Source organism: Salmo trutta, chromosome 4, assembly GCF_901001165.1.
Source record: "Salmo trutta chromosome 4, fSalTru1.1, whole genome shotgun sequence".
NCBI lineage: Eukaryota > Metazoa > Chordata > Actinopteri > Salmoniformes > Salmonidae > Salmo > Salmo trutta.
The window spans coordinates 33,409,892-33,422,978 of NC_042960.1; the positions used below are offsets into that span (position 1 = coordinate 33,409,892).

General features: G+C 43.3%; 1 protein-coding gene across 2 annotated transcripts in view; it reads left to right on the forward strand.

The window, feature by feature from the left end:
• The first annotated feature begins 237 nt into the window (after positions 1-237).
• LOC115192256 (rho GTPase-activating protein SYDE2) overlaps positions 238-13,087 on the forward strand; it is a 91,063-nt gene continuing 78,213 nt past the window's right edge. The window contains exon 1 of one of the 2 annotated variants that reach the window (XM_029750553.1): positions 238-2,801. In XM_029750553.1, the coding sequence (XP_029606413.1) occupies positions 593-2,801 (2,209 nt within the window). In that variant the 5' untranslated portion in view covers positions 238-592. The remainder of the gene's footprint in view (positions 2,802-13,087) is intronic. The other variant, XM_029750554.1, reaches the window with a different exon arrangement.

Genomic DNA, 13,087 nt, shown 5'->3' on the forward strand with positions numbered 1-13,087 from the left:
TTTGTGGATTGGCATGGAAACCATATTTGAAACCGTTATTATATTAGTAGTAGTAGTAGTAGTGGAATTTTATTGTGCACGACCAAGCCTATATAACTTTGCATAATACGTTTAGATTCACTGGAAAGTAACCAGTGATTTACTAATCTGTCACATGTTACCTCTGGGATACAATGTCACACGTTGTGTCGTTGGGATACTTTGTAGCCAAATTCACAAGATATTCGGTGAAGTTGTACAACGTAGCAGCCAGCTAAACATTTTGAACCTACTGCTTGCGCACGAGTTTGCGCAACGCGCTCCTATCACCGCCAGAAAATATTCCAAATATTTTAACTGCAAGCACAGAGATGAGGGGAGACAGATAGCGAAGTGTGGAGAGAGAGAGAGAGTGAAAAACGAGAGGTGCAAGTGAGCTAACAAGCTAATTAGCTATAGACACTGAAGGGGGCATATTAGATGTGACAGTGGAGAATGGAGAGGACTCCGTACGCTCGGCGAGTTTTGTCCACAGAAAGGCTACTCAAACTCGGTCTCTACCGACCAGGGGGCGTGTACTGAAACTGGAGAAACACCGGGTGGAAAGTAAGGAATGGCTGATCCTCTGCGGAGGACTTTACTAGCAAAACTTCGGGGGAAGAAATCCAAGAAAGGGACACCGGCTGGGGGATACGGCGCTGCAGCTAATGGGGGCAGAGAAGGTAAAGAAAAAGTTTCTCAAAACCCAGACGGACAAGCTCGTCCAGTAGTAATGTTCGCAGAGTTGCATTGTGTGGCAGACAATATCATGAGAGGTAACGAGAGTTATGTGAACGGGATTGTAGAAAACAAGGTTGGATCCGTTTGGGAGCAGAGCACGGTAGGAGTTAAGACTAGTGTGTTTCCCCAGCAGGACGAGGTTCCAGCTACCATGCACATAAACACTAGCCGGGGGCCGGGAGACAATCAGGGTAGCGGGGGCTCGGGGTTTAGGGGTCGAGTTAATGGAGAACTCTTGGGGGTCTCACTTCAAATAGCAACACAGTACGGGGGGCACGATAGATACGAGATGGGCAGAATCCATAAACAAGTGCCAGGCTACTTCTCGAGACAAGTACAACAAGAACACATCGGGAGACCGCACGAACAGAGAAAACACTTTGGCCCCATTCCGCGACAGTACAGCGCAGGGGACTCCATAGGGTTCGGTGGCAGTAGTCCTAATAATAACATTATATACCACAGACGGCCTGGTGTTGTAGATCGAGAGGTAGTTAAACTGACAGGTGGCCACTCTCCTGTTTCAAAGAGCAATGGGACAAATGGCTGCTTTGACACATATCTAAAGACTCGAGTCAGCGACGGGCAGGCAGACTCCTGCCATCAAACTGTGTACAACTACAAGGCAGAGAACGCGCAGAGGTCAATAAATGATTTAAAAGGCAAGGCAAATTTGCTTCCTGGCCACAACCAAATATTGGAAACAAACGTTACAACTAACTGGATGCAAATGTATCCGCTGGATGTCCTATGTGCACATCATCCGACCGGTAGTTACACCGAGGAAAACATTGTTATTAGAAACATCGAGAGTGACGGGAGCTCGCCTGAATTTACCGGGGACAACATTAGGGTGACACATTTGCAGAGTCCCACATTCTTCCCAACTGAATTGGAGATGTGCGACGTAAACGTGGCTTCCCATTTCATATGCGCTAGAGAGGGAACACTCCGACACCACTCTATAGATAGCGAGGATGACGATTATTATGATAACGAAATTCTCCCCTTTTACATATCGGAGTCAGTAGGACCGAATGACAGAAAAGGCTCTGATAAAGTAGAAAGCATAGAGTCGGGAATAGATCTTCCAAAAGGACATGCCATCAGTGACAGTGTGCAGGAGACAGACAGACTACATAGCCAGTTGAAAGAGGCGTATTACCTGCTTATAAACGCCATGCATGATATTAGTTTTGAAGGTCAGGTCAGTGTCAACGGATTTATAGATCAGAAGAGCATGTGCTCATGGTCGTCCTTCAAGCACGTGGGCAGTGATGCTTTGTCATCTGGAGAGTACAGTGCCCAACAGGTGTCTGACATGGACTCGCTCCTATTGTGCCTACTGAGTGAAAATAATAATTTAATTAGCAAGAGCCTTGTGAACCTATCTGCTAGCAGGATTAGGCCCCCCTTACTGCGTTCCACTAGTGACGGAACTATCAAATACTCCAGTGGTGTGCACAATGGGCCCTGTATCCAGGGCCTCGGTTCCCAAAGCCCTTCGGTTGTTGGGGCCTGTGAGGATGGGGATGGAGCAAGTAGGCCGAAGGCTGTTGGAGCCTCTGACCCATTTGAGAAACAGACTAGCTACGATGGTGGCACGAGCAGCGACGACCTGCTCCAAGACACCGGTGACAATGGCAAGTTAAACGAGAGTAGAGGCTCGGTCAACAGCCTTACCGGGTCATCCGACAATGCAGAACCCCAGCAGGGTGGTAACAACAATCGAGACAGAGAGATGAGTGGTTGGGCTCTGGACCAGGGAGGTTCTGGCAAGCCCCACGGTGTCACCGTCAACAAGATGCAGGAGTGGATGCACAAAGGCCGCCTACTGTCATCTGAGATGAAGCAGCGCATCGCAGGGTCCACGCTCCAACCCTATGGTGCTCACGGTGGCCTGGATAGGGCACCACGGCCCAGCCAGGGCCAGGTCAGCTCGGGGCCAGGTGGATCTAAACCAAAAGCCCTGATGACCAGAGTTGACAGGGCTAAACCAGCCGCAGTGGTCTCATGCCAGGGCCAGGCAACGCAGAAGTCAGGTAGGAAGGCCTCTCCTGGGGTGGTGGTGGCCCCCCCAGTGGATTCACTCTCCCATCCAGGGAATCTCCCACTAGTTGTCCTCCTCCAACCTCCTTCACCCATATTAAACTACTTCGTCTGGTGGTGGTGGTCTCAATCTCCCCCCTCGGGATGCAAACCAAAGGGACGGAATGAATGCCTGTCTGACCGGCCTCTTTGCTTTCCTTAGTAGGATTCTCTAAAGTCTAACTGGTGGCGGGATCTGGTTCTTCTCCTTCACACACTAATTTACGATACATTTTAACACAGAATATCGCGTCACGGGGTTATAGAGGGTCACGCTGTAATAGTAACAATAACCACTAACTCACTCTGTAGTCTCATGCTCTTGATAACGGTGAAACAGGTGGTGGTGGATACAGTTGAAGTCGGAATTTTACATACACTTAGGTTGGAGTCATTAAAACTCATTTTTAAACCACTCCACAAATTTCTTGTTAACAAACTATAAGTTTGGCAAGTCGGTTAGGACATCTACTTTGTGCATGACACAAGTAATTTTTTCCAACAATTGTTTACAGACAGATTATTTCACTTATAATTCACTGTATCACAATTCCAGTGGGTCAGAAGTTTACATACACTAAGCTGACTGTGCCTTTAAACAGCTTGGAACATTCCAGAAAATTATGTCATGGCTTTAGAAGCTTCTGATAGGCTAATTGACATCATTTGAGTCAATTGGAGGTGTACCTGTGGATGTATTTTAAGGCCTACCTTCAAACTCAGTGCCTCTTTCCTTGACATCATGGGAAAATCTAAAGAAATCAGCCAAGACCTCAGAAAATAATTGAAGACCTCCACAAGTCTGGTTCATCCTTGGGAGCAATTTCCAAACGCCTGAAGGTACCACGTTCATCTGTACAAACAATAGTACGCAAGTATAAACACCATGGGACCACGCAGCTGTCATACCGCTCAGGAAGGAGACGCGTTCTGTCTCCTAGAGATGAACGTACTTTGGTGCGAAAAGTGCAAATCAATCCCAGAACAACAGCAAAGGATCTTGTGAAGATGTTGGAAGAAACAGGTACAAAAGTATCTATATCCACAGTAAAATGAGTCCAATATCGACATAACCTGAAAGGCCGCTCATAAAACCGCCATAACAAAGCCAGACTACGGTTTGCAACTGCACGTAGGGAAAAAAATCCTACTTTTTGGAGAAATGTCCTCTGGTCTGATGAAACAAAAATAGGGCTGTTTGGCCATAATGACCATCATTATGTTTGGAGGAAAAAGGGGGAGGCTTGCAAGCCGAAGAACACCATCCCAACCGTGAAGCATGGGGGTGGCAGAATTATGTTGTGGGGGTGCTTTGCTGCAGGAGGGACTGGTGCACTTCACAAAATACATGGCATGTTGAGGGATGAAAATTATGTGGATATATTGACGCAACATCTTAAAACATCAGTCAGGAAGTTAAAGCTTGGTCGCAAATGGGTCTTCCAAATGGACAATGACCACAAGCATACTTCCAAAGTTGTGGCAAAATGGCTTAAGGACAACAAAGTCAAGGTATTGGAGTGGCCATCACAAAGCCCTGACCTCAATCCTATAGAAAATTTGTGGGCAGAACTGAAAAGGCGTGTGCGAGCATGGAGGCCTACAAACCCGACTCAGTTACACCAGCTCTGTCAGGAGGGATGGGCCAAAATTCACCCAACTTAAAGGCAATGCTACCAAATACTAATTGAGTGTATGTAAACTTCTGACCCACTGGGAATGTGATGAAAGATATTAAAGCTGAAATAAATCATTCTCTATACTATTATTCTGACATTTCACATTCTTAAAATAAAGTGGTGATCCTAACTGACCTAAGATAGGGAAATTTGACTAGGATTAAATGTCAGGAATTGTGAAAAACTGAGTTTAAATGTATTTGGCTAAGGTGTATGTAAACTTCCGACTTCAACTGTATGTATAAAAAATGTCTCTTCAACAATACATGTAATAATGTGTATTAATGTTTAATGTTGCTTACCAGCAAAATTTGAGATGAAAACATTGTATAATGAAACACAAATGGATGTCCTGTTTTGATATTACCATGTTAGAAAACCTATCCCTGTCATGTCCGGTTGGTGTTCCATGGTGTGTGTGTGTGTGTGTGTGACTGTGCTGGGTTGAGAGTCAGGTCCAGGGTAAATCAATAGGGCGTTAGGCCACATGTGCTGAGTGCTGTTGTTGACGCTCTCTGGTGCAGTGCTAGAAATAGTGTGATCTCCAGACTGCAGCGGAAAGGCCTCTGTTTGTCTTTAGAGACACATATTTCCCTCACGGTGTGCCACAGTGTGCATTCACACGGCAGCAATATTTGTGACCTTTTGCCACAAGAAAAGGGCAACCGGGGGTTGGGGGTGAGAGAGGGGACGGGTGCTGCTAACCTTCTACTCTCTCTTTTTCTACTCTCTCTCGTCTGTATCTCTCTCCTCATCTTTCTCTCTTTTTTCCATCTCTGTCACTCTATTCATCTTTTTATACTCTACTCTCTTCTTCTGTCATCATAGAAAAGTTCAACCACTTCTGAACTTTTCCACTGTCCAAGTTGTTGAAGTTGACAAACACGAGGGGAGAGAGACATACACGAGGGGAGAGAGACATACAAGCATCTAGGCTATTTCTGCTGTGTATGAAAAGGGACGTGTAGAAAAGACTAGCTCGGGAACCTGGGAAGGGAAGGTGTCTCTCAATTCAATTCAAGGTGCTTTATTGGCATGGGAAACAAATGTTTACATTGTCAAAGCAAGTGAAGTAGATAATAAACAAAAGTGAAATAAACCATAACAATTAACAGTGAACATTACACTCACAGAAGTTCCAAAAGAATAAAGACATTTCAAATATTATATTATGTCTATATACAGTGTTGTAATGATGTGCAAATAGTTAAAGTATAAAAGGGAAAATAAATAAACATAAATATGGGCTGTATTTACAATGGTGTTTGTTCTTCACTGGTTGCCCTTTTCTTGTGGCAACAGGTCACAAGTATTGCTGCTGTGATGGCACACTGTGGGATTTCACCCAGTAGATATGGGAGTTTATTAAAATTGGGTTTGTTTTCAAATTCTTTGTGGATCTGTGTAATCTGAGGGAAATATGTGTCTCTAATATGGTCATACATTTGGCAGGAGGTTAGGAAGTGCAGCTCCGTTTCCACCTCCTTCCTCCTCTCTCTGTAGGTTGTTGTTGGGGATAGGAAAGAAGAAAGTGGGGGGGATTGGGCTGTCATGTCCCCCCTCCTTACTTCAGAACTTTACCCAACCCACATCTCCATGGTAACTTGCGTTTTAAAAGGACCTAGGAGTGAATATTTTGAATGCCATTCATGTTGTTTAACATGTTTGCACCCTGTTACTTAATTCCTCAGTATGAATGAACAAAATGGGGAGTGATAAAGTATATACCAAGGTCAGCCCTAAAGCGTATCCTACCCCTGTGGGTCTCTCTCTCTCTCTCGCTCTCGCTCTCGCTCTCGCTCTCGCTCTCGCTCTCGCTCTCGCTCTCTCACCTTTCTCTCTCTCTCTCACTTTAAAAAAGAAATGCACAAACCTCTCAAAACGTGACCCAGACTATAAACTCTCCTTTTATGGGCTCTCTTAATTTATGCAGATATTTATATGTGTCTGGGCTGACAATAACAGTGATCCCTGTTTATCCCCCTCCTGGTTTTTTAATTGGAAATTAGAATTCACTTTGAAGTCAGGAAAATCATTCATTCGATTTGGAGTGTAAATTATATTTTACTACAGTCATTTTAAAGTCTAGTGTGAAAATCCCCTGTAGATTCATCACCTACACTGTACTTGCTATTCACAGTGATGTGAGTCTGAGTGTCTAGGGAAGTAGGTTAAAATAGACTAGTGAGAAGTTGTCAGATGTCTTATCGTGTGTGTGTGTGTGTGTGTGTGTGTGTGCGTGTGTGTGTGCGTGCGTGTGTGCGTACGCGTGTGTGTTTTTTTCTTCTAAACTTTGGGCCGACATCAAATAGGGTTTTCAAGCTTTCTTTTCTAGTGGGGTTTTCGAGCTTCTGAATCTGGTGGGTAAATGTTGCTAGTAGATGCCGATGTTTCAAATAGGCCTACCCACTGGGCACAGGCGTCAGTTCAGCATCTAGTTTTGATTTACATTTGGTGTGTCACGTCCTGACCAGTAAAAGGGGTTATTTGTTATTGTAGTTTGGTCAGGACGTGGCAGGGGTGTGTTTGTTTAGTGTGTTTCGGGGTTTTTGGTATATGTTCTATGTTTTCTATTTCTATGTGGGTTTTCTAGTTTGTCTATTTCTATGTTAGTTTTGGGAACGACCTCCAATTAGAAGCAGCTGGTTATCGTTGCTTCTAATTGGAGGCCATATTTAAGTGGGTTTATTTTCTCTTGTGTTTGTGGGTGGTTGTTCCATGCATAGTCTTAGTACCTTACAGGACTGTTTTTCGTCAGTGTTCATTTCTTTAATAAATCAAGAAGATGATTCACATCCCAGTTTGGTCCGATCACTACGACGCTTATGACATGGTGGAGTTGTCAACTAACGTTAATTCAACGTGAAATCAACAACAAATGCCAAATGTCATTGGATTTAGGTTAGGTTTAGGTTTTAGTTTATTTTGCATATCCAATCAGTTTTCCAAGTTGATTCAACGTCTTCACATAGATTTTCTGTTGCTGAAATGACATGGACACAACGTTGATTAAACCAGTTTTTGCCCAGTGGGTAGCTTGCGCATCACTATCACTAGCTATCACTAGCTAACAGGGAAGAAATCAGAGGGCGAGCACGGAGCATGACTGGACCAAGCTAGAACAGCTTGTGAAGTTGCTGGACCCGTTCGCAACCCACACCGACCAACTTGCTGACCCGCGACTGGGCCAAGCTAGAGCAGCTTGTGAAGTTGCTAGAGCCATTCGCAATCCACACTGAGCACCTACAAACTGACAGCCAGTTGCTGTCTGACGTAGTGCCATGCATTTTCAACCTTGAGTAACACTTGCAGTCAACTACTTTTGCAAAACAGTTGTCACATGCTTTGTAAACCCCTGGTGTAGACTAATAGTGAAATGCTTCCTTAGCTTCCCAACAAGGCAGAGAGAAAAATAGAAAAATAATAGAAAAAAATAACATGAGGAAAAAATTAAATGAGTAATGATAACTTGGCTGTATACAGTGCATTCGGAAAGTATTCAGACTAGTAATGTGCCGATACCGATATCTGATATTTTCCTTGCCCCCAAAAATTATACCTATAACCGATATTTACAATTTTAGCGGCCTTTTAAGCATTCTAGTACAGTTAAATAGTTAACACACACTCATGGACACAGTAGTCTAAGGCATTGTATTTCAGTGCAAGACGTTTCACTACAGTCCCTGGTTCGAATCCAGGCCGTGATTGGGCTCACATAGGGCGGCACACAATTGGCCCAGCGTCATCCGGGTTTGGCCGGGGTAGGCTGTCATTGTAAGTAGGAATTTGTTCTTAACTGACTTGCCTAGTTAAATAAAAGTTACACACACCACACTGACCAAAAAGTTATTTTGTTGCCATGTACGTATGTCCCATTACCAGTAAAACATAATCAAAACCTATTTCTTTCACTTACTTGCTGTGCTGTTTCATTGTTCATTTGTTCAGTCGTTTCATTCTCAACCTAGATTTCTATGGAACGCCGTTTGGGTCTTTGCGTGTCAAAAAAGATACACATCAAATAACACTGTATGAGTGTCAAATAACACTATTTGATGTGTCAAATAACACTATTTGACGTGTCAAATAAGCTTGTTGACCAATTAGGACCTGAATATGACTGCACGTCACATAATAATTTAACACGTTCATACATTTTTTACGTAGTTATTACACATTGATTACACTATCACTCGTATTTCATATGTCACAACGATTCATCGATACGTATACTATGATGCTGGTGAAGTTGTCTTGCGCACCTACAGTGCTGGTCAATAAAAAAGCTAGCTAGCTCATGGATGAAAAAAATTATATTCCCCAAAAACATAGCAAAACGACATAATCTGTTTCAGTAGCTATGGTTAGCTAGCTAACTATAATGCTAGCTGTCATCATCTAAAATAACCCTAATTTATAAGACAGTTCTTATTTGATTAAATGGTGGTCGGACCCATCTATGTGAAGCTAGCCACAATAAAGATTAGCCACAATAGTGGACTTTGCGGTTAGTCTTCAAAATAAAATTATATCTTTGACAGTGATGCAAATGAATACAAATAGTAGAATTGTGCCATAATTGAATAGATCATGCTAAACAAGGTTGTAATGTTGTTATATAAAATCAACAAAAGACAATAATTTCTTCATTTGACAAAAATCTGTTGAAATCACACTGAATGTATTATACTTTAGAATTGCATTGGGGGCATACTTATTTCACTGTACAGCCTTACCTATGGATTGTGGATCAATGACATGGGGTATCAGTTTACTCAGTGACGCCCAGAGAACATTAGCGTCGTAGCTCTTATTGCGGCACTCTGAAACAACTGAATTGAGCCACATTTATTGTCAATCTATGTGTATTGAACACTATTCCCGAGGAAAAACAATACTGCGTGGATGTTTTGGAGTCTGATAACTCCGAGGAGGATGTTGGGAAAAATATTTTAGGTATGTAGTAGACTGATACCCCGTTGCATTGATCCCCAAACCTTAGGTAAAGCTGTACAGTGCAATATAAATGTCAATACACACAATAGGCTGACTGGGGAGGTGATTTCACACAGTCACAGTCCCGCGATACGAGCTACAACACTAATATTTGCGTGAACTCTTCACAGTTGTGTTCTGTGGGTGACATTGGGTAGACTGATACCCCATTTCATTGCTTCCAATTCCAACCTTGTTTAACATTATCTAGTCTAAATATGGCATGATTCCACTAATTGTAACCTTCTGCATCACTTTCAAAGAGGTACTTTTATTTTGAAGGCAAACCGCAAATTCCACTATTGTGCCAAATCCTTATTGTTTCTAGCTTCACAACACATAACCTGGTCCGGTCGAGCGTCACTAGCCAGATGAAGCTAGCTGGCTGCTTATAACATTAGCTTTGGGCAGCAGGGTTAAGTAGCTGGCTAGATATTTATTTTCATGAACTGAAGTTCAATTTCAATAGGCGAACAACAAGTGGCTACCTAGCTAATACTTATTCACAAGGATTCCTAAATCATTGCTAAGAATAATGAAAATGACTGCAGTTTCCACTGGTCATTGTTTTCAGGTTGGTTGTATTGGTGCTAGCTAGGTACCAAGCTAAAGTTAGCTAGCTACCCCAGAAGTTGCGGTCGAACAAATAATGCTTTATTACTAACGCGTTATTGTAAACACATCGTTCGTGGCCAGTGTTTGCTTGTTTGCAGACTTTTTTGAACAGCTTTGACAGTGCTAGTGATAGCAGTGGTGGTGCTTGGCTTGCACGTGCAAATTCAGAACACACAACATTCTATAAGCTTATGTAATGGGTCAAATCGTGTTATTTGACGTGTATCCTTTTTGACCAGCAATGACCCAAACTGCATTCCATAGTATGTCGTGAAGCTAATAGCAGTGACGCTATTACTGTGTAACTCCGGTAGGGCAACATCTGAAAAATAGCGCACATGGTAGTGTGTACCAGTGCTCGACCAGTCGGTGAAAGCCAACATCACCCACGACAGAGAATGGTTGATTGTCAAGGACAATGAATTCCATTATCTTGGCGTTAATGGATTTCGCCTTTGAGTTGTCTCACTGAAATGTTCTTACTCTTTCAAATGACTGCACGGCTTGTTGACTGCTCGATCCACACAGCAGACATTGTGGGCTAGGTTAGGAATGCTGTGTTGCACGTGTAGCGCAAAATTTTACATAGCGTCATTACTTCATGTACCTACGTTATATAGGTATGCACGTCAGCTTTGACATCGGTTTTGCACATCGGCGTTAAGCTAGACATCAGGCTGATAGGATGTTGTCATTTTTAGCTAATATCGTCCAATTCCGATATGTTCACCGATATATCGTGCCATCCCTAATTCACATGACAGCCCACTTGGAGTTTGCCAAAAGGCACTTAAAGGACTCTCAGACCATGAGAAACAAGATTCTCTGGTCTGATGAACTCAAGATTGAACTCTTTGCCCTGAATGCTAAGTGTCACGTCTGGAGGGAACCTTGCACCATCCCTATGTTGAAGCATGTTGGTGGTGGCAGCATCATGCTGTGGGGATGTTTTTCAGAGGCAGGGACTGGGAGACTAGTCAGGATCGAGGGAAAGAAGAAAGTGTGCCAAGTACAGAGAGCTCCTTGATGAAAACCTCCTCCAGTGCTCAGGACCTCAGACTGTGGCGAAGGTTCACCTTCCAACAGAACAACAACCCTAAGCACACAGCTACAACAACGCAGGAGTGGGTTCGGGACAAGTCTCTGAATGTCCTTGAGTGGCCCAGACAGAGCCCGGACTTAAACCCGATCGAACATCTCTGGAGAGACCTGAAATTAGTTGTGCAGTGACACGCCCCATCCAACCTGACAGCTTGAGAGGATCTGCAGAGAAGAATGTGAGAAACTCCCCAAATACAGGTGTGCCAAGCTTCTAGCGTCATACCCAAGAAGACTGTAATTGCTTCCAAAGGTGCTTCAACAAAGTACTGATTAAAAGGTCTGAATGCAGATGTAAATGTGATTTTTTGTAAAATATTTTTAATATAGATTTGCAAAAATGTCTAAAAACCTGTTTTTGCTTTGTCATTATGCGGTATTTTGTGTAGATTGATGAGGGGGAAATTAACAATTTCATCACATTTAGAATAAGGCTGTAATGTAACAAAATGTGGGAAAAGTCAAGCAGTCTGAATACTTTCCGAATGCACTGTATAGCCATGCTAGCCAGCAGGGTAAAACACCCACCTGCTGTTTGAACTTTGAAAATGTGATTTTCTCTGTGTCCTTGCCTCTCCCTTTCTCAGTTCCTGTTATGCCTCAGTCTGTGGCTCAGTCTGTTCCCCTCGTAATATTTGTCCGTGGTCACACTACATAACTTATAATGCGTAAAGGCTTCATAAACCCTTTAAAAGGTTGACATAGACGTTTCACAAATAATAGATGTTTCACATACTTTATAATGGTGATATATCCGGTCGTAAGAGCTGATGCTTTGCAAAATTATGGCATAGCCCTTTTGCCATAACACATAACCCAGGGTAAAGTGATCTCCCTTGCTCTTGTTAATCTATTAAAGTGGCTACAATATCAAAAAGGAAGGAAATATGTAATCTGATCCTCTTTGCCTACTTCCCTCCACTGTTAAGTCATGTTAAGACTGTCACTCTCAGTGTCTGTATCACGCCAAGTCTTGTTACTGAGCTGCATGGTTTTCTCTCACAAACATACATAGAACCAGTTCCAGGTTACCAGGTACAATGCTTCCTCTTGTCTGCTGTTTGTGTAAGTGGATAGATTTATGGATGGTGGTGATGCTAAAGACAGATCAGGTGATGAATGAGGTAGAGGAGGCACCAGGGTGGCAGAGCCAGACGTCTTAATGTAGAAGATGACTCGACTATGAACCATACGATACTCTCCCAAGTCAAAGTCAAGCACCAGCATCTTCATTTTCATCTGATGACTCAGTCAGGAAGCTATCTGTCTGTTTTGGGGTTTTTGTTGTTTAAGATTCCAAAGAAAAAGGAAATAGCTGTATGAATGAATAGGCAGGAGAGAATAGGAACAATGGAGAGGTGGATGGAATTAGTCTTGTTCTTTTCTCTTGGAATTCTATGTGAACAGGAGGGTGAAACTGTTTCCAATTCTCACCCTTGCAACAGGGTGGCAGGGTCATGTGATTGCATGGAAGAGGACAGACTGACACACACACACACACACACACACACACACACACACACACACACACACACACACACACACCAGTGTGTTATTTAACCAGGCCATCTGTTACCCCTAAGGTCTTGAATGTTCATTGGGCAGGAAGGACACTCTCTGAGACACAGGGATACAGCACTCACTCTGCGTGACTTTTAATTGGCCTGCACTGTGTGTCTGTCTGTTTGTATGTGTGTGTGTGGAGACCATGGTGGACACTGGTGGGGAAGGTCACCAGACTCTCACGCCAAATAGCAGCCCAGGTCGAAGGAAGCCTCAGGATAACTACCGTTATCTTGGGGTCAGGTCAGGGTATACACACACACGCAGACAGCGCACACACACCGTGC